Here is an 18,764-nt window from a genome sequence, read left to right on the forward strand (position 1 = left end):
CTCTGGGGGCCGGGGGAGAGGGTGAGTCCCTCTCTCCCCGGACCCCGACCCAGCTTCCCTAGGAATTTAGTGGAATTCACGTGCAGAGAAGCAGCATGGTCTAGTGGAAAGAATGCACAGTCCCTGTCCTGCCTGGGGCTCACGGTCTTAATCCCCATTTTACAGACCAGGCCACTGAGGCCCAGTGAAGTGATCTGCTCAAAGTCACACAGCACACAAGTGGCGGAGCCGGGATTAGAACCCAGGTCGTTCTGACTCCCAGCCCCGTGCTCTATCCACTAGGCCACGATGTTTCTCAACGGTCCTAAATTGAGTTCCTATATGTTTAGTCCCCACAACCTGGTGGGCTTATTGCCCCTTCCTCTCCTCCCCCCCAGAAAAACAGATGAACTTGTCTATGAGGTATTTTCCAGCAAACTTTAATCCCTTCACCTGTAAGTTCTGTCTGTGTCCCTCGGTCCCCAGCGGAAGTGAATCCAGCCAGGGAACCGGGGGCTCCGAGGAAGGCTCGCCACTCCTGAATGGCGACTGGGGACAGATTGGGTGACGGGAAGCAGGGGACGGGTTTCAGACGAGCGCACACAGACCCCCAGCTGAGGGTCCGGAGCACGAGGCCGGCCCCCGGGGCCCAGGGCGAGGTCGGGGAGGGGGTTGGGGGCCCGGGGCGGAACCCAGAACGCTCAGCAGTTGCTGTTGTGGATGAGGCGGCATTTCAAGAGCTTCAGGTAGTTGTCGATCTTATGGGAATCCCTCCGCAGACAGTGCAGGAGGTTGTAGAAGGCGAAGAGGCGGCTGTCCTCGTCGGCTTTCTGCAGGGCGGGCAGCCCGGACCAGGTCGAGAAGACGTCGCTGCCCGTTTCTCCCGGACGGACCTAATCGGCGAGGAGACAAAACGTGGCCCGCGCCCTCTGTTTAATGATTTCCAAGTCGTCGGTAATAATGACGATGTTAATAATACTAGGAGCCAAGCACTGGGGCAAATATCATGCAGTAATAATAACAACTGTGGTATTTAAGCGCTACGTGTCAGGCACCGCATTAAGCACTGAGGTGGATACAAGCAAATCGGGTTGGACACGGTCCCTGTCCCACAGGGGGCTCGCAGCCTTGATCGTTTTACGGAAGAGGTAACTGAGGCCCGGAGAAGTGCAGTGACTTGCCCAAGGTCCCATAGCAGACGCGTGGCAGAGCTGAGATTAGAACCCAGGTCCTTCGGACTCCCAGGCCTGTGCTCTATCCACTAAGCCATGCTGCTTTCTGAGGAAGAGGGAGGACAGGTACCCTATCCCCATTTTTACAGAGGGGGAACTGAGGCCCGCGGGAGTTAAGAGGCTTGCCCAAGGTCACCCGGCAGGCAAGCGGAGGAGCTGGGATTAGATGGTTTCTTGAGGAAAAGGATTCCCCAAGGTGGAGCGAGAGGGTTTTCAGGGAGCTAAAAGGGCAGGAAGCGGCATTGTTAAGTGGCGGGGGGAATAGGCGAGGATGAGGGCCTCTTCCTCTCTGAGGGGGTCACCCCGCTCAGATTCTCCGAGACGGGGTCTTCTCGCCATCCCCTCCGTGGGGAGCGGGCGAGACGCGGAGGGAAGGGTTGGGACAACGGTCACCTGGCCCACGATCCTCTCCATGCCCTCCAGAAGGCGGCGGTTCTGCTCCTCGATCTCCATCGCTTTCAGGACGATGGTGTCGGGGGCCTCTTCCATCGCTCGCACTTCGGTGACCAGGTGGTAGAGGGGCTCGTTCCAGGAGCGCAGGACACCCAGCACCAAATTCAGGAGGTCCTCGTGCTGCCCGCCACCGCCACCAACAGAGACCGTTAAAATAACGAACGAGGACGGTATTTGTTAAGCGCTCACTAGGTACCGAGCACCGTCCTGAGCGCTGGGGTAGATGGGAGTTAATCAGGTTGGACCCAGTCCTTGTCCCGCCTGGGGCTCACACTCTTATCTCCATTTTACAGATGAGGGAATTGAGGCGCAGAGAAGTGAAGTGACTTGTCCAAGGTCACACGGCAGACATGTGACAGAGCCAGGGTTAGAACCCGGATCCTTCTGACTCCCAGGCCGGGGCTCTAGCTACTAAACCGCGCCGCTTCCCCCGGGGCCGTGGGGAACGTTCAGATTTCCCAGGGGGGCTGACTCCCCCAAGGTCCAAGACAGTGTTATACCCTTGATGGATTTTTTTCCCAGAACTTTCACCTGTATCTTGATCTCATGTACTCTCCCAAGCGCTTAGTACAGTGTTCCGCATACAGTAAGCACTCACTAAAAACTCATTTCCTCTTCGTCTCTCTGCACTAAATCCTCCTCAAGTGACCTGATGTTAAGTAAGAGGAGCAGGGCTTTGGAGTCAGAGGTCATGGGTTCGAATCCCGGATCGGCCACTTGGCAGCTGTGCGACTATGGACGCTTCACTTCTCTGGGCCTCAGTTCCCTCATCTGTAAAATGGGGATTAAGACTGTGAGCCCCACGTGGGACGACCTGATTCCCCTGTGTCTACCCCAGCGCTTAGAACGGTGCTCTGCACATAGTAAGCGCTTAACAAATACCAACATTATTATTATTAAATACAAATGACCGATCTGCTTAATAATTATGGTGTTTGAAATTTCTTAAATGCTTACTACATGTCAAGCACTGTTTTAAGTGCTGGATAGATCCAAGTTAATCGGTCAGACGTAGTCCGTGTCCCGCATGGAGCTCACAGTCCAAGGAGGGTGGAGGGTCGGGATAGAATCCGCATTTTCAGTAGAGGAAACTGAGGCGCAATCAGGTGAAGTAACTGCCCAAGGTCACCCAGCAGGTAAGTGGCGGGGCTGGGATTAGAACCCAGGTCCGCTGACTCCCAAGGCCCTTCTCTTTCCATTTCATCCTCACGACATCCCTGTGTGGTCGTACAGTGCCTGGCACGTGGTAAGCGCTTAACAAATACCCCAATTATTAGTGCGAGGCCAATGGTAACAGGCCCATTTTACAGATGAGGAGACTGAAGTTGACACAGCAGACCAGTGATCCATCTGCGTGTCGAACCCAAGCTACTCAGGTTTGCACGGTCTGTTTTTTCTACCCCCCTCAATCCTAGGTCCTTCACAGATTTTATGGGCCAGCTTTGGAAATTGGGGGGGGGGGGATGTGTCGTAAGGAAAAGACAATTCGGGGAGTGTGGGAAGATTTCTTTCATCTATGCGGCAAGGCGTTCAGACTCAAGAGCTTGACCCGTGCGCGGAGCACGATTCTGTGGCTCGTCCCGGGGTTATGGTTTATCTCCAAGGCAACGACTGTCCTCGGGGAATTGAAGCGTTTTCGGTAACTCCCACTGTGACACTCTCGCAAGGAGGAAGATGACAGCGTCCTCGGGAAAAGCTAGCAACCCAACACCGAGAAGCACTCTTCCCCACAGCCGGTCCCTCGGCTGATGTCTTTGCATCTTTCCCCGTCCCCGCCGAGTCTCGACGACAGAGAGGACTTGGAAACCAGTCTGGGTTTGGATGACCCTTCTCGTCCATCCCCTCCCTGTAGGTCATCGATTGCCAAGTCTGATGGCTTCGGGACACGATTTAAGATAGCGCCCCGTAATTTGCTCCCGGACTGATTGCTGCCGTGGTGATAAACGGGACCACTGAAACGGGGAAAAACAAATTGATGGCGAGTGGGGGAAATGGGGAATGAGGTGGAATTTGGCAGAGGGGGAGGGATTCCGAAGCATCACCATAGAGATGCTTTGTTTTTGCTCCATTAACTGCCCTGATTGGCCGCAGGAGAGCCTGACGTCTATCCATCAGCGGCTGAAGAGTTCAAGCGTAGTGGCTAGATCCTGGGAGTCAGAAGGTCATGGGTTCCGATCCCAGCTCCGCCATTTGTCTGCCGTGTGACCTTGGACAAGTCACTTCACTTCTCTGTACCTCAGTTACCTCATCTGTAAAATGGGGATTAAGACCGTGAGCCCCACGTGGGTCAATCTGATTATGTTGTATCTCCCCCAGCGCTTAAAGCAATGCTTGCCACATAGTAAGCACTTAACAAATACCGTTATTATTATTATTATTTTATCGATGAGGTAACTGAGGCCCAGAGAAGTGATTTGCCCACAGTCACAGAGCAGGAATGTGACAGAGAAGGGATTAGAACCCAGGCCCGTGCTTTTTCCACGAGGCCACAGAGCTCGTCCAGGCCCAACTGCAACTCCCAAGCTCTGTGCATACATCCCCAGTTCCCCTAAACATCCTAACTCTTCACCCCATCTCCAAATGAAATCTGGGTGGGTGACTTGGTTTCCCTGCGCAATTATTGCCTTGGGTTGCTCTCTGTTCCTACTGTTTGACCTTCCTGTTCCACCCAGACATCCCCCGCTGCCCGGCCAGGACCACCCCTGGGGAAGTGGGCAGCGAAAATCACTCACGTGAATCTTCTGGGCTTGCTCCTTGTCCTCCGGGGTGGCCAGGGAGGCGGTGTGGCAGCTGTTGATGGCCTTGGTGATGAACCCGCGGCCCTGGGCGTAGCGTTCGTCCTGAGGGGTTGGGGCGGGGGGGGAGAGAGGAGGGGGAGACAAGAGCTCGCATGGAAATGCCATGGGAGGGCCAGACCTACTGTCCTCTCGGCCCAGTGGTCCATCTCTGACGGAGGATCCACAACTCTTGGCAGAACTACGTCCTGGTTGCCTTCCGTGGACACCCGTCCGTCACCCCCGACCCTCCCCTCTCCAGCCCTGACTCTTCCCCCAGCGACCCAGCGCGGACCATCCGACGGCCCTTTCCCTCCCCTCACCGTCCCTGACCCTCCCTTCGGTGACCCTACAGGGACCGGCCCAAACCCCTAAACTCTCCCCTCTCCGTCTGTGATGTTTCCTCCAGTGACCAAGCCTGAACCATCCAAAGCCTCTAACTTTTCTCCTTCACGTCTTTAACTTTCTGTCCAGTAAATCCCGAATGGATCTCCTCATCCAAACTCCCCGAACCTGCCCGTGTTGTCGGCCTGCCCCACCCTAGTGCCCATCCCCGCTCAAGGAAGACACGTTTCCATTTGATCGACACCTTCAAGCCGCCACGAGCGTCCTCCCGGCCCTGCTTTGGTCCTCAAGCAGAGCCAACGCTGGGGAGGGGTAGAGTCCCCGTCAAAGCCCTCTTCTCCTTTTCTTCAACTCCCTTCTGCATCGCCCTTTCTTCATCCTCCCTCCATATTTCACAGCACTTATGTCAATTATTTATTTCTACTAACGCCTGCCTCTAGTCCGTAAGCTCACTGTGGGCAGGGGATGTGCCCGTTATACCGTCATAGCGTACTCTCCCCGGTGTTTAGTACAGTGCTCGGCACGACGTAAGCGCTCTATAAATTCGATTGACTGACTGACGGTTCCCGTAAGGGCCCTTCCCGCGCCGCTCCCTCTCTCGGCCCTGTCCCTGCGGGCGATCTGCTCTCCGTCTACGGTTCGCTGGCCCTCTAACTAAATTCTAACTGAGAAGTAGTATGGCCTAGTGGATAGAGCAGCTGAGAAGCCGCTTGTCTTTGTGGAAAGAACCCGGGCTTGCGCGGCCGAGGACGTGGCTTCTAATCCGGCCTCTACCACGTGTCTCCTGGGTGACCTCAGGCAAGCCGCTTAACTTCCCTGTGCCTCAGTTACCTCCTCTGTAAAATGGGGATGGAGACTGTGAGCCCCACGTGGGACAACCTCATTACCTTGTATCTACCTCAGAGCTCAGGATAGTGCTTGGCACATAGTGAGCGCTTAACAACCAGCATTATCACCCAGTTGTTTAGACTGTGAACCCGTCACCGGGCAGGAATTGTCTCTATCTGTTGCCCAATTGTACATTCCCAGCGCTTAGTACAGTGCTCTGCACATAGTAAGCGCTCAATAGATACAATTGAATGAATGAATGAATTATAGAGCACGGGCCTGGGGGTCCGAAGGACCTGGGTTCTAATTCCGGCCCCTCCACTTGTCTGCCGTGTGACCTTGGGCAAGTCTCTTCACTTCTCTGGGCCTCAGTTCTCACATCTGTAAAATGGGGATGGAGACTGTGAGCCCCACGTGGGACGGGGACTGTGTCCAACCCGATTTGCTTCTATCCACCCCAGCGCTTAGTACAGTGCCTGGTACGTAATAAGCCTTTTACAGATACCACTGTTAGTATTATTATTACTTACGAACTCGGTGAACATTTCCGAAGAGAGGGAGTGAATGTAGTGGGAAAGGACGACCGCTCGCTCGAAGAGGTCACTGAGCGACACCTGGCAGTTGCTTGCCCCGCTGGGGCAGACGGGCAGAGAGGCCACACTCTTTGCCAGGAGGAGGTTTGTGGTCAGAAGAAGAAGCAGCAACCCTGCTTAAGAGACACGGACACGCACATTTCCCTCCAGCGGAGAGCGTTTGCCATACGAGCACCGGCGATCACTCTCGGCGCGGTTCCTGATGACGTTCCGACGCGGGACCGGAGAAGTCGGGGGGGGGGGGGGATAAATCACCCGGGAAAATTTCGGGACGTAATTCTATTTGTTCTTCTTGTCGACCTGGGAAGTAGGTCACTACCTGAGATTGTTCCCCAAAGGTCTTTTATTCTTTGCAAACATTTGGAGTTTAAATTAATTTTGAGGGAGAGTGCCCAGGTCATTCTGTTAAGATACTTGAAGGCCCTGGGAATTCCCCTGCATATTTTCAGTGGCTGTACAGTATGACCCTTAACGCTGTGCTGCCCAGGCCTTCCACCTCCGAGTTCTCTCGAACGACCCGAGAGGCAACGTGGCCCTGTGGAAAGAGCCCGGGCCTGGGAGTCAGAGGACCTGGGTTCTAATCCCTGCTCTGCCGGTCGCTTGCTGTGTGACTTTGGGCAAGTCGCTTAACTTCCCTGTGCCTCAGTTTGCACAACACTAAAATGGGGATTAAGTACCTGTTCTCCCTCCGACTAAAAATGTTGGCCCCATGGGACAGAAGGCGAGGCTCGGCAGAAGAAGCCACAAGGCAAGCTGGGGGACTCCTCTTCTTAAAACACTGACCTTTCTTTTTCAAGTGCCAAATCCTCTAAACTTGCGCTGAACCAGTGTGGTCTAGTGGAAAGAGCCTGGAAGTCAAAAGACCTGTGTTCCGATTCCGGCTTTGCCACTGGCCCACTGTCTGACCCTGGGCGAGTCACTCAGCTTCTCTGTGCCTCAGTTTTCTCATCTATTAAATAGGGATTCATTTAACCCATTTTCCCTCCTTCTTAGGCCGTGAGCTCCATGTGGAACTGGGTCTGACCTGATTATCTTGGCTCTACTCCAGGGATCTGCATAGTGCTTGACACACGGTAAGTGCTTCACGATAGTATTATCGAACGCTTCGCAAGGGGCTTCCTCATTCAGTGAAGGGTGTGTTATTTCCGGGGTCGCGTTGATACCTTCATTTGCCTGAGGGAATATCCTAGAAGTTTTATATGTGGGAGACCCGACGCACCATAACCCTTGAATCCAAAGTCCTGAGAAAGGGTTACTGCGTGCCCGTACACACTAACACACACAAACGCACACACCAGCAGAAGAGCACAGTCCCACAATAACACGATTGACTTGAAAGCTTTGTAATACCAACTTGCTCAGTAGGATGTACTGAGCACCTTTACGTCACCCCGACTTTCTCCCTTTACTCATCATCCTCCTCAGCCCCACAGCGCTTATGTATATATTGATAATTTATTTATTTCTATTAATACCCGTCTACCCCTCTAGGCTGTAAGCTCGAATGGACAGGGAATGTATCTGTTATATCGTTGCGATGTGCTCTCCCAAACACTTAATACAGTGCTCTGCACACAGCGCTCATTAAGCATGATATAGCGATTGATTAATGCGTGGAGCACTGTACTAACTCTATTGGACAATCAGGGGTATTAATTGAGCACTCACCATGCTCAGAGCACTGTATACCTGCTTGGGAGAGAATCACAGAAACAAATATCTAATAAGAGGACAGCAGAGGGACAAAAATGATCTACCTAAACTATGAGAAGAAGGGTGTAGAGAAGCAGCGTGGCTCAGTGGAAAGAGCATGGGCTTTGGAGTCAGAGGCCACGGGTTCAAATCCCTGCTCTGCCACTTGTCAGCTGTGTGACTGTGGGCGAGTCACTTGACTTCTCTGTGCCTCAGTTTCCTCATCTGTAAAATGGGGATTAAAACTGTGAGCCCCACGTGGGACAACCTGAGCACCCTGTATCTCCCCCAGTGCTTAGAACAGTGCTCTGCACATAGTAAGCGCTTAATAAATACCAACATTATTATTAGTAGTAGTAGTTCAACACCATCCGGGGAAATAGAGAAAGTCATTGAGCAGACAAATGAAAATCCATTTAAATTATACAGGTGGATTAAAGTACTCAGGACAGGAAAAAAACGCTCAGGACTAAGAAGGGTTGTTGGGTGGATGTGAAACCTAGAGCCATAGGTCACAGATTTCCGAAGAGCACTGTACTAAACGCTTGGGAGAGTACGACACAATGATATGACAAATCCAGGCACCGGTCAGTTGGAAAAATTAGATGAGTAGATCGAATTGTGACTGATCTGATTATCTAGTCCATAGTACAGTGCTTAGCACATAGTAAGTGCCCAGTAAATATCATCATCAGGTGTGAAACATGATGGCCTAGTGGAGAGAGCACGGGCCTGGGACTCAGAGGCCCCGGGCAGGAATCCCGACTCTGCCACTTGCCTGCCGTGCTACCTTGGATAAGTCGCTTAACTTCTCGGTGCCTCAGTTCCCTCTGTAAACTGGGGATTCAATACCTCTTCTCCCCTCTACTTCCAAATGTGAACCCCAAGCGGGACCCGATGATCTCATCTCTACCTCAGCACTTAGTACGGTACTTGGCACAAAGTAAGCGCTTACCAAATTTCACAACTATTATAAATACCCTTATGATGCTAACACTGACTATGGTAGGTCCCTAGCAAGTGCTCAATAAATAAGATGATGATTATGAAGAGGGTTATTATGGATTATAGCATGAAGGGAGAGGAGGTGACCAGGAAAACGAAGAGAACCACTGGCGGTGGGAAAAATGGAGAGAGGAACACGTACCTTTCGATGGCGATCTCCTGGCGCCCATGGTGGGGATGGTTTCGGAGAGGGTGGCACACCAAGGAGGAGTCGAAGGTCCTTTGGTTTCCTTGGCCTAAGGGCCCGGGTTTTTATAAGGCCGACACTTCACCTGTTCCGTGTGGCGAGCCTGCTTGACCCCAGCCCACGCATCCGCCATTGAGATTACACTCATAATCACAAACATTAGAACAGGTGATTCCCCTTGCCCCTTCATATGCATGCTCTGTCCTGACCCAAACAGGACATTTGCGGAGGGGTTGTGATTAATTGTTTTTCTCCTGAGCAAAATGTTCTGGAGCGGGAAGGAGGGGAGAAGGTGCTTAGAGCTGGGGAAAGGGAGAAGCCAGAGGATGAGTTACCCTAAATACCATATTTATTAAGAGCTTCCTCGGCTCTAAGCCCCGAGGTCGGTGTGAAAGAATCATGTCGGAACCCACCCCTGTCCCGTGGGGCTCGCAGTCTAAGGAGGAAGGAGAACGGGTATCTTGCTCTCATTTTACAGAGGAGGAACCCGGACCAAGATGGGTGAAATGACTTGCCCAAGGTCACAGAGCAGGCCAGGGCTTTGGCAAGTTGAGCAGACCCGTTCCTCAGGCCAGGGTATCAAACCGCATCAGCAGCAGGCTGGATCTTCCAGATACTTTGATTTTCTTTTTCCCCCCACCCTTCCCTCTCTCCGACGAGACTTCCTGGAAAGCCCCCTGGGGATGGGCATGAAATGGGACAGGTGTTGCTGGCGTTCTCTTCGGATTTCTTAGGAATCCAGTCTCGGAAGCCTCGGACGGGACCCAGTGAGAGGTAGAGAGCCTGGAAGTGTGCAGAGCAGGGGAAGGTAGGGACGGATTTATCGGAATCTGCTGTACTCTGACACCAGGAGGCAAATCATAAACAGGCCCAGATGCTGCAAACAACAACAAAACAATGCGGGATTGTCTGTCGTGTACGGTATAGTAGGGCGATGGTATTTATGAAGCATCTCCTATGTATGAAGCACTCTACTGACCACCGGGAAAATGGGACGGCTGGGAATTAGTCTCTGGTTCTCAAGAAGCTCACAAGCTCAGAATCGTGTGGTTGTACTGTGGCTCCTGCATTTGCCTTTTGAGCGCACACACACACTTCTTCCCCCCACCCCCATAGGTAAAATCCATCGTTACCGTGGTCTTCTTTGAGTATGATGGTCAACTTCTATCCAAGCACTTAGTTCAGCGTTCTGCACAGAGTAAGTACTCAGTAAATACCAGTGACTGATTGAGTGATCTGGGACTTACTGAGCACTTACTATTTGTCTTAGAGGATAAAGTGAGGACTGTGGATGAAAGAGAATCCGAAGAACCGACTCAGAAACAAGTATGTTTTGAGGAAAATGCCCCTTAAACATCAATTTCGTTTATTGTGATTTCACTCCTTGGGAATATTTCTGTATCTGTCTCCCCAGGTTGCTCCCTGTGGACCGGGAATATGTCTTGTGTCTTCTGTTAGACTTAACAATCGATCGATCAATTTAGTATTTATTGGAAGCTTATTGCGTGCTTAGTTTGGGCAGAACTTGCAGAGAGAGTACAACCCCTGTCCTCGAGGAGGTTACAGTCTAATGGGAAGAGACAGACAACGAAACACCCAATCAATGACGTTTATAGAGCACTTTGCTCTTCGGTGAGTACGATGTAACAGAGTTAACACGCTCCCTGCCCACAGTGAGTTGGCAGTCTAGAGGGGGAGACGGACATTAATATAAGTGAATAAATTTACAGCATTTTGTACCAAGCATCACATTCAGTTCACCCTCAGTCAATATCAGTGCCTCACCTGGAAGGCCCGGGAGTGAAAAGATCTTAATACTCCCCTTCTCCACTGCAAGCTCCTTGTGGGCAGGGAACAGATCTACCAATTCTGTTATATTGGACACTCTCAATCGCTCAGTACAGTGCTCTGGACAAACAGTAAGCACTCAGTAAATACCACTGACTGCTAACGAACATTTGGAATTTATCCCACTTGAAGTAGCGCAACTGAAAATATCAGTTCAAGACGGATCTGGATCATCTCGTGGATCGGTGAATTCACTATAAGCTCACTGTGGGCAGGGAACGTGTCTACCAACTCTCATTTATTTTATTCTCCCAAGCGCTTTTTTGTTTAAGTGGTATTTCTTAAGTACTTACTATGTGTCAGGGACTGTTCTAAGCGCTGGAGTAGTTACAAGGTAATCGGGTTGGACACAGTGCGGGCTCACATGGGGCTCACAGTTTTCATCCCCATTTTATTGATGAGGTAGAGAACTCCCAGGCCTGTTCTCTACCACGCTGCTCAGTACGGAACTCTGCACGGCGTAAGCGCTCAGAACGTCTGATCAATTGATGGGAGAGTGGAAAAGGAGAGTAGTGGGAAATTTAGGAACGTTAGACAGTCTATCCTAATAATAATTGTGGTATTTGTTAAGCACTTTCTACGTTCCAAGCACTGTACTAAGTGCTGTGGTGGATGGAAGCAAATGGGGTTGGTGACAGTCCCTGGCCCACGTGGGGCTCACGGTGAAAGAGCAAACCCCAGGCTACATCACCGCTGAACACACGAGAACTGAAGAAGAGCAGGAGACCAGAAGAGTGCCCATCCAGGGAAAGATGGTTGTTTCCGGCCAACACCACGTCACCAATCTGCTCACTCTGGGCCGAGGCCCACTCTATTAACAAGCACTTAATCTCTCATCCGCTCCGCATCCCTTTATTCACGAGCGGATTAGCCAAGCGAAGCGATGGTGATGAATAGGAAAAGTGTTTTTAATGAACATTCTTCCCTTAGATAAGTCAACGTGTGCCCACCTGGCTGGCATATTGGGCCCAAGAGGCCTTGACTTTTTTTTATGGTATTTGTTAAGCACTTACTAGGTGCCAGACGCTGTACTAAGCGCTGGGTGGATACCAGCTCATCAGATTGGACAGAGTGTCTGACCCGCTTGGGGCTCACGAACTTATTCCCCATTTTTCAGGTGAGGTAACCAAAGCATGAAGAACTGAAGTGAGTTGCCCAAGGCCACACAACAGACTAGTGGTAGAGTCAGGATTGGAATCCAAGTCCTTTGGACTACCAATTCCATGCTCTATCCATTAGGCCATGCTACTTCTCTATCTGGAATCATTTTAACTAGAATCGGGGTCATTTGGGAACTGAGGATGGAGGCAAATAATAAAAAAACAAGGTTCTACGCTAACCTAGTTAGTGCTTTTCATTATCTCCCTGAAAACGGGGTTTGCTGAACGTGTGCTGAACCGAGTCTAGTTTCCCTTAGGAAACCATCTGACGGGCACTAATACATTCTTAAAGAATAAAACAACAACTGATCAAAACTATTGAAATACATTAAAAAGCCATGGTAAAAAAAAACACAAAAAAAGGGAGTTAACTTGGTCAAAGATTTCGCATTGGAAGGATTTGAACTTCTTTCCTTTAGTAGTCTATTAGTAGATTATTATTACATTGCTTAATTTTCAAAGTGATATCTTTCACATCCTATTCGTCAAAAAAGCGCACAGTCTACGGGGATGGAGAACAGGTATTTCAGCCCCATTTTGCAGGTGAAAAAAATGAGGCTCTGAGAAACTAAATGACTCGCCCATGGTCACGCAGCAGGCAGTGGCAGAGCTGGGATTAGAACCCAGATTCTCTGACTCACATCCCTGAATTCTTGAATTGGAGGAGTCTGAAGGGCTCTTATCCTAGATAAGCCTTCATTTGACATTAACTTTAAATTCTGACGAGTTACCTAGTGATAATAATGTTGGTATTTGTTAAGCGCTTACTGTGTACGGAGCACTGTTCTAAGTGCTGGGGTGGATACAGGGTAATCGGGTTGCCCCACGTGAGGCTCACCGTTAATCCCCATTTTACAGATGAGGTAACTGAGGCACAGAGAAGTCAAGTGACTTGCCCCCAGTCACACAGCTGACAAGTGGCAGAGCTGGGAGTCGAACCCATGACCTATGTCTCCGGAGCCCAGGCTCTTTCCAGTGAGCCACGCTGCTTCCCTAGTATTTCCTGACAGGTTTGTTTCTAGTATCCGAGGTTGGATAATTCATGGCACTTCCTCAGGAATCAATCAATCTTTTTTTCTTAAGGGTATTTGTTAAGCGCTTACTATGTGCCAGGGACCGTACTAAGCGCTGGGGTAGACACAAGCTAATCAGGTTGGACACAGTCCCTGTCCCACGGGGGACTCCCAGTCCTAGTCCCCATTTTCCAGATTAGGTAAGTGAGGCCCAGAGAAGTTAAGTGACTTACCCAAGGTCACCCATCAGGCAAGAGGCAGGACTCTGCACATAGTCAGTGCTCAGTAAATACCACTGACTGTTTGATTGATCCCTGGCTTTGATCGATCCCTGGCGGTGCTCCACTCCCCAAATTTCTTGCACTTTGCCAGAGGGGGTTGGTAGGGAGCAGAAGCTACTCACCAACCAGGTTTAACCTCACCCATAGAGGTGGCACACAGGACATGGCCGGTTTTCCACCCCGAGAGCTGTCACGCTGAGGACCTGCTGCTCTGGTCCGGCACCGAAGGAATTTGCACGCTCATATGCAAGCGTGTTTCTCTGTGTTATGTGTTTTGTGTGTGTGTGTGTGTTTGCATTTCTCTGAAAATCGTTCCAGATGTATCACGTCTGCTTTTGCTCTTCAACCACTCACTGTTATGTGGCACTTATTACTGAGACTCTGCTAAGTAAAGGACAACTCGGAGAAGCGGCGTGGCCTAGTGGATAGAACGGGGGCCCAGGAACTGGGTTCTAATCCTGGCTCTGCCACTTGTCTGCTGCAGGACCTTGGGTGAGTCACTTCACTGGACCTCAGATGCCTCGTCTGTAAAATGGGGACCTGACTGGAACTCAGCTCCTCTCATTACTAGGCCTGTGCTTTTTCCATTAGGCCACGTTGCTTCTCGGTCTTTCTGAACCTCAGTTTGTTCATCTGTAAAACGGGGATGATAATATCTGCCTCTACATCAGCAGGTGAAATGAGATGAGAAAATTGAAACCCCTTTCAGGTAGGTTTAAGTACCTTACGAATCTGTGGGATCATTTCTCCTGCTCACCTTGTATAAGCATAATCTCCATCCACCCCTGGAAGTCCTGTGACTTTATTATCATGTTATCGGAAGAGCTAATGTTTGATAATGCAGCTTGGCCTTGAGGTCCTGAGGCAGTGTGGCTAGTGGAAAGAGCAGAAAACTGGTAGTCACCAGACCTGGATTCTAGTCCTGGCACCTCCACTTGCCTGCTTTGTGATTTAGGGTACGTGGCTTAACTTTTCTGTGCCTCATTTACCTCATCTGTGAAACGGAGGGAAAAAAAAAAAAACAGTTCACCTTTCCTCTTAGGCTACAAGCCCCCAGTGGAATATAAATTGTTTCCAAATCCGTTTCTGTCACAGTCCTTGATCCATAGAGGGCCTCAAATAAATACTTTATAAATACCATTATTATCATTATTTTCTTTTTATTATTCAATGGACCCCAGACTTTATTAGTTGTTCTGGTACTTATCAAGCACTTCCATTATACCAAGCACCGCGCTAAGCCCTGTGCGATGTAAGAGCAAGGATTTCAAAGAGTGTCGAGCGAAGGAAAGTCAAGGGCAAGGGATGGTCAGCACTAGTTTAAAAACGTGTGCGTTTAGCAGGGGAAACACACTTCAAAAACCAGAGTTGAAAAAGAGGGGAAGGGGGAGCAAAGATAAAACGAATCCCACGACGAACCAACGCTTGAAAGGTCAATGAAACGAAAAATTGAACACCTGCGGGCTGCCCACGTGGATAAAAACATTCATTAAAATGGCAAGGTACTTTCCTGTCTGGTCTTTCCTCTAATGAATGTATTTGCATTTAATCACGGCAAGTTGACCCTCTCGCTCTTCCTCCTCATTTCCTCCACCTCGCCCCTGAGCGGGCAGCTAGCCAAGGTCGCTGCCAACGGCTTCACGGAAACGTCCGGTTTGTCCTTGCCCCAGCTCCTCTCTGCCATTTCCTCCCGGGTTATTTTCCCGCTATCCCGTGTCTAGGGAACACCATAAAAAAGCATCACGTGACCTGGGATTTTTATCGTCGCCCCCGTGGCCTCCTCCTCAGCCCCAGACACCGTTTGTTGTTTGTTCCTAAAAGCATAGCTGTAAAATCGTGTTTGGATTCCTTTCAGTCTACCCCTTTCCCAAGAGTTGACATTTCAAAACGGCATGTTCCCTCCGGGGATTGGAGGGGAGGGGAGGAGGGGCCGCTCTGGCTAGGGCACCATCGAGATTTGGGGGATTTGAGATGAGGTAATGGGGAAAGGGGGAGCGGGAGGAGGGAAGGGGAAGATGGGGTTCCAGAAGGCAGCCGGGACCGGGAAGCCGTGAGGTCTTGGGGATGAAGGATTGGTCTGGAATGAAGGTCGGGATCCCATTCTGGACTCCTCTTTTTGATTTTATGGGTTGTACATTAGCTCATCTTGGCCAGAATCTCCTTAATTAATAATAATAATAATAATAATTGCGGTATTTGTTAGGAACTTACTAGGTGCAAGCACTCTTCTAAGCACCGGGGTAGAAGCAAAGAAATCAGGTTAGATGCAGTCCCTGTCCCACCTGGAGCTCACAGTCTTAATCCCCATGTACAGATGAGGTACCTGAGGCACGGAAAAGTGAAGCGACTTGCCCAAGGTCACCCAGCAGACGCGTGGCAGAGGCAGGATTAGAACCCTCCTCTGACTCTCAGGCCCGTGATCTGGCCACTAGGCCACGCCGCTTCTCGCGCCGGAGGCAAACCCGAGTTACCTATCTCACCGGGCCGTCGCTGATCGATCACCAGTTAGTTCGATAAAGGCAGTGGGTGGGTAAATGGTGCCAGGTGGCTTCAAGACTCAGCCCGGAATAACCTTCCGTGCCCAGCGTCTTAGATCTCGCCTCTCGCATCGTGTTTTAGATTTGGCAGTCCCTACTCTCAAAGAATAGAGTGCTCTTTTATGAGCATATAAAACCCCGAGCAAAGCATTCCCGGGTCAATCCCATGGTCTATCCAGCCCGGGACTGTCTCTAACAGTCGCACCAGGGCCCCGGAAGAACTGGAAACCGAGGAAACCGAGACCCAGAGAATTGAAGCGACTCGCCCAATCGTATTATTCATTCAATCGTATTTATGTAGCGGTTACTGTGTGCAGAGCATTGTACGAAGTGCTTGGGGGAGTACAATAAACATACAGTGTAACAATAAACAGACACATTCCCTGCCCACAACAAGCTTACAGTCTACAGAACTTTGCACACAGAAAGCGCTCAATAAATATGATTGAAGAGAGGGGGAACCACCCTTTCCAAACTGCCCCCTTCTAATCTGGCTCTCGCCGATGGGCCGGTTTGGACTCTGAGCTTCCACATGACTGGAGAAGCAAGTGAAATGTGTTTGGGTTAGGGGTTCCGGACTCTCGCCCCACTAGGAGACAATTCCTTTAGAAACTGGAAATTTTGAAGGAAGATTTATAAACCCCTGGGCTTCGGAAGCCAAATCTGTGGCCCAAAGATGTGTTGAACCGTTGGCTTTCACAGTTCCGTGTTTGGAGAGTGAGTCTCACCCAGTTTTTAGCGTGGGGCTCCCAGGACATTTTGGGGTCCGGAATATTTCATTTGCAGGATGACTCGTAAAACCCGGTGAGATTTAGAAAGCTCTGTCTGCACCGTCACAACGCCAGTTTTGCGGTTAATTGTAGGCCTTGAGGCATGCAGACGGTGAACCCCAGCTCATGTCTGCTTCTTTTCCTTTCAGGAGCACCGAGGGGAGTTTTGATTGTGTTTAGACGGTTGCTGACCTCTGGTCTCCCCCCAGAGGAAAATGTTTAGGTTGAAGAAAGCTGGGAGACCTTTCGGCAGTGGTATTTTAGCAGTAGTGGGAGTCGCAGTATTTACTGAGCACTTAATGTGTGGAGGACACTGGGCTAAGAGCTGGGAGAGAAATCACACGTGGGAATTAGATACGGTCTCTGCCCCGCGGGGGATCAGTCTCTCTGAACCCTTTTCAGAAATGCTTTCTTGTTATTGCCTGGGGTGGGTTTGGCTCCCACTGGCCTGTTAGAGCTGAAACAGGAAAGGGAAATCAATTTATCAATCATTTTTATTTATAGAGCGCTTACCGTGTGCAGGATACTGCGCTAAACAGTTGAGAGAGTACGACACAGCAATATAAGAGGCACGTCCCCTGCTCACAACTAGCTTATATTCTAGAGGGAGAGACAGACATTAACGCACAAAAAAATTTGTAGATATGTTTGTAAGTGATGTAGGGCTAAGGGTGGGGCGAATACCAAATGCCCAAAGGGTGTAGATCCAATTACATAAATGAGGCGAGAAGCTCACTGTGGGCAGGGAATGTGTCCGTTTATTCTTGTGTTTTATTCTCCTAAGCACTTACTACAGTGTTCTGCCCACAGTAAGCACTCAATAAATAATAATAATAATAACGTTGGTATTTGTTAAGCGCTTACTCTGTGCAGAGCACCGTTCTAAGCGCTGGGGGAGATACAGGGTCATCAGGTTGTCCCACGTGAGGCTCACAGTTAATCCCCATTTTACAGATGAGGGAACTGAGGCCCAGAGAAGTTAAATGACTCGCCCACAGTCACGCAGCTGACAGGTGGCGGAGCCGGGAGTCGAACCCATGACCTCTGACTCCGAAGCCCAGGCTCTTTCCACCGAGCCACGATTGACCGGCTGATGGAGGAGGAGCCGGGGGGAAAAGAGAGCTTAATCGGGGACGGCCTCTTGGAGGAGATGTGGCCCTATATCATATTCCTGCGGCCCTCCGGGCCAACGAGAGACTTGGGTGAGCACCTCGTGTCCGAAGGAATCAGAGACGGTGAGACGGGGGACCACTAGACTGGAAGTTCCTTGAGGGCAACTCTCCTGTCCTCTCTCAAGCACTCAGTACAGGGTAAGCGCTCAGCGAATACCACCGACGGACTGACAGCTGAACGTCACCCACCTTTCCCAAAAGACTTTTGTCCCATCAGGGCCCGGAGCAATAATAATGATGATGGTATTCGTTAAGCGCTTACTATGTGTCAAGCACTGTCCTAAGTGCTGGGGTAGATACTAGATCATCAGGCTGGACACAGTCCCTGTCCTGCTTGGGGCTCACCGTCTTAATCCCCATTTTACGGATGAGGTAACCGGGGCACTAAGAAGTTAACTGACCTGCCCGAAGTCACCCAGAAGACGGGGCGGAGCTGGGATTCGAACCCACGTCCCTTTGACTCCCTGGTCCATGTTCTTATCCACTGGGCTCGCCAGGCCCAGCGAAGTGCTGCCCGCCAAGGTTTTTCCACGCGAGATCCACGGAAGACCCTAGCGACCCCAGCCCCGTGCCGACGCCAGGCCGGAACTCCTCGCTGGTGACTTCTAACGGCCGCCAACTGCAGACGGTCGTCTGGTCCGGGCCGGAAAGCCGCCAGATTAGATAGAGTGAGCCGATTTCGTTTCCCGGATTTGCTTGATCTTTTTCGACGTGGGGTCAAAGGCCAGGAAGGGCGCAATTAACCCGTTCTCAGCCGGGCTCCTCACGCCACCCCGCTAAATTGGAGTGGAGAGCTACTGGTTCCGGACCTGCCCGGAAAACCCCAGTCGGGGGTCCAGGACCAAAATTAGAGCAGATCTCTGAGGAGGCAGCAGGGAAAGCTATCTCTATTGAA

The 18,764-nt window shown here is 50.7% G+C and overlaps 1 protein-coding gene across 1 annotated transcript; it reads right to left on the reverse strand.

Moving 5' to 3' along the window:
- Positions 1-403: 403 nt before the first annotated feature.
- Positions 404-6,328, reverse strand: PRL (prolactin). The gene is made up of 4 exons (XM_029053223.2): positions 6,142-6,328; positions 4,397-4,504; positions 1,605-1,784; positions 404-872 (listed from the first exon to the last, which is right to left on the reverse strand). The coding sequence occupies exons 1-4, from the start codon at positions 6,154-6,156 to the stop codon at positions 681-683; spliced, it is 495 nt and encodes a 164-aa protein (XP_028909056.2). The 5' UTR covers positions 6,157-6,328; the 3' UTR covers positions 404-680.
- Positions 6,329-18,764: the final 12,436 nt, after the last annotated feature.

The sequence above is a fragment of the Ornithorhynchus anatinus genome, chromosome X2 (genome assembly GCF_004115215.2).
Source record: "Ornithorhynchus anatinus isolate Pmale09 chromosome X2, mOrnAna1.pri.v4, whole genome shotgun sequence".
Classification (NCBI taxonomy): Eukaryota; Metazoa; Chordata; class Mammalia; order Monotremata; family Ornithorhynchidae; genus Ornithorhynchus; species Ornithorhynchus anatinus.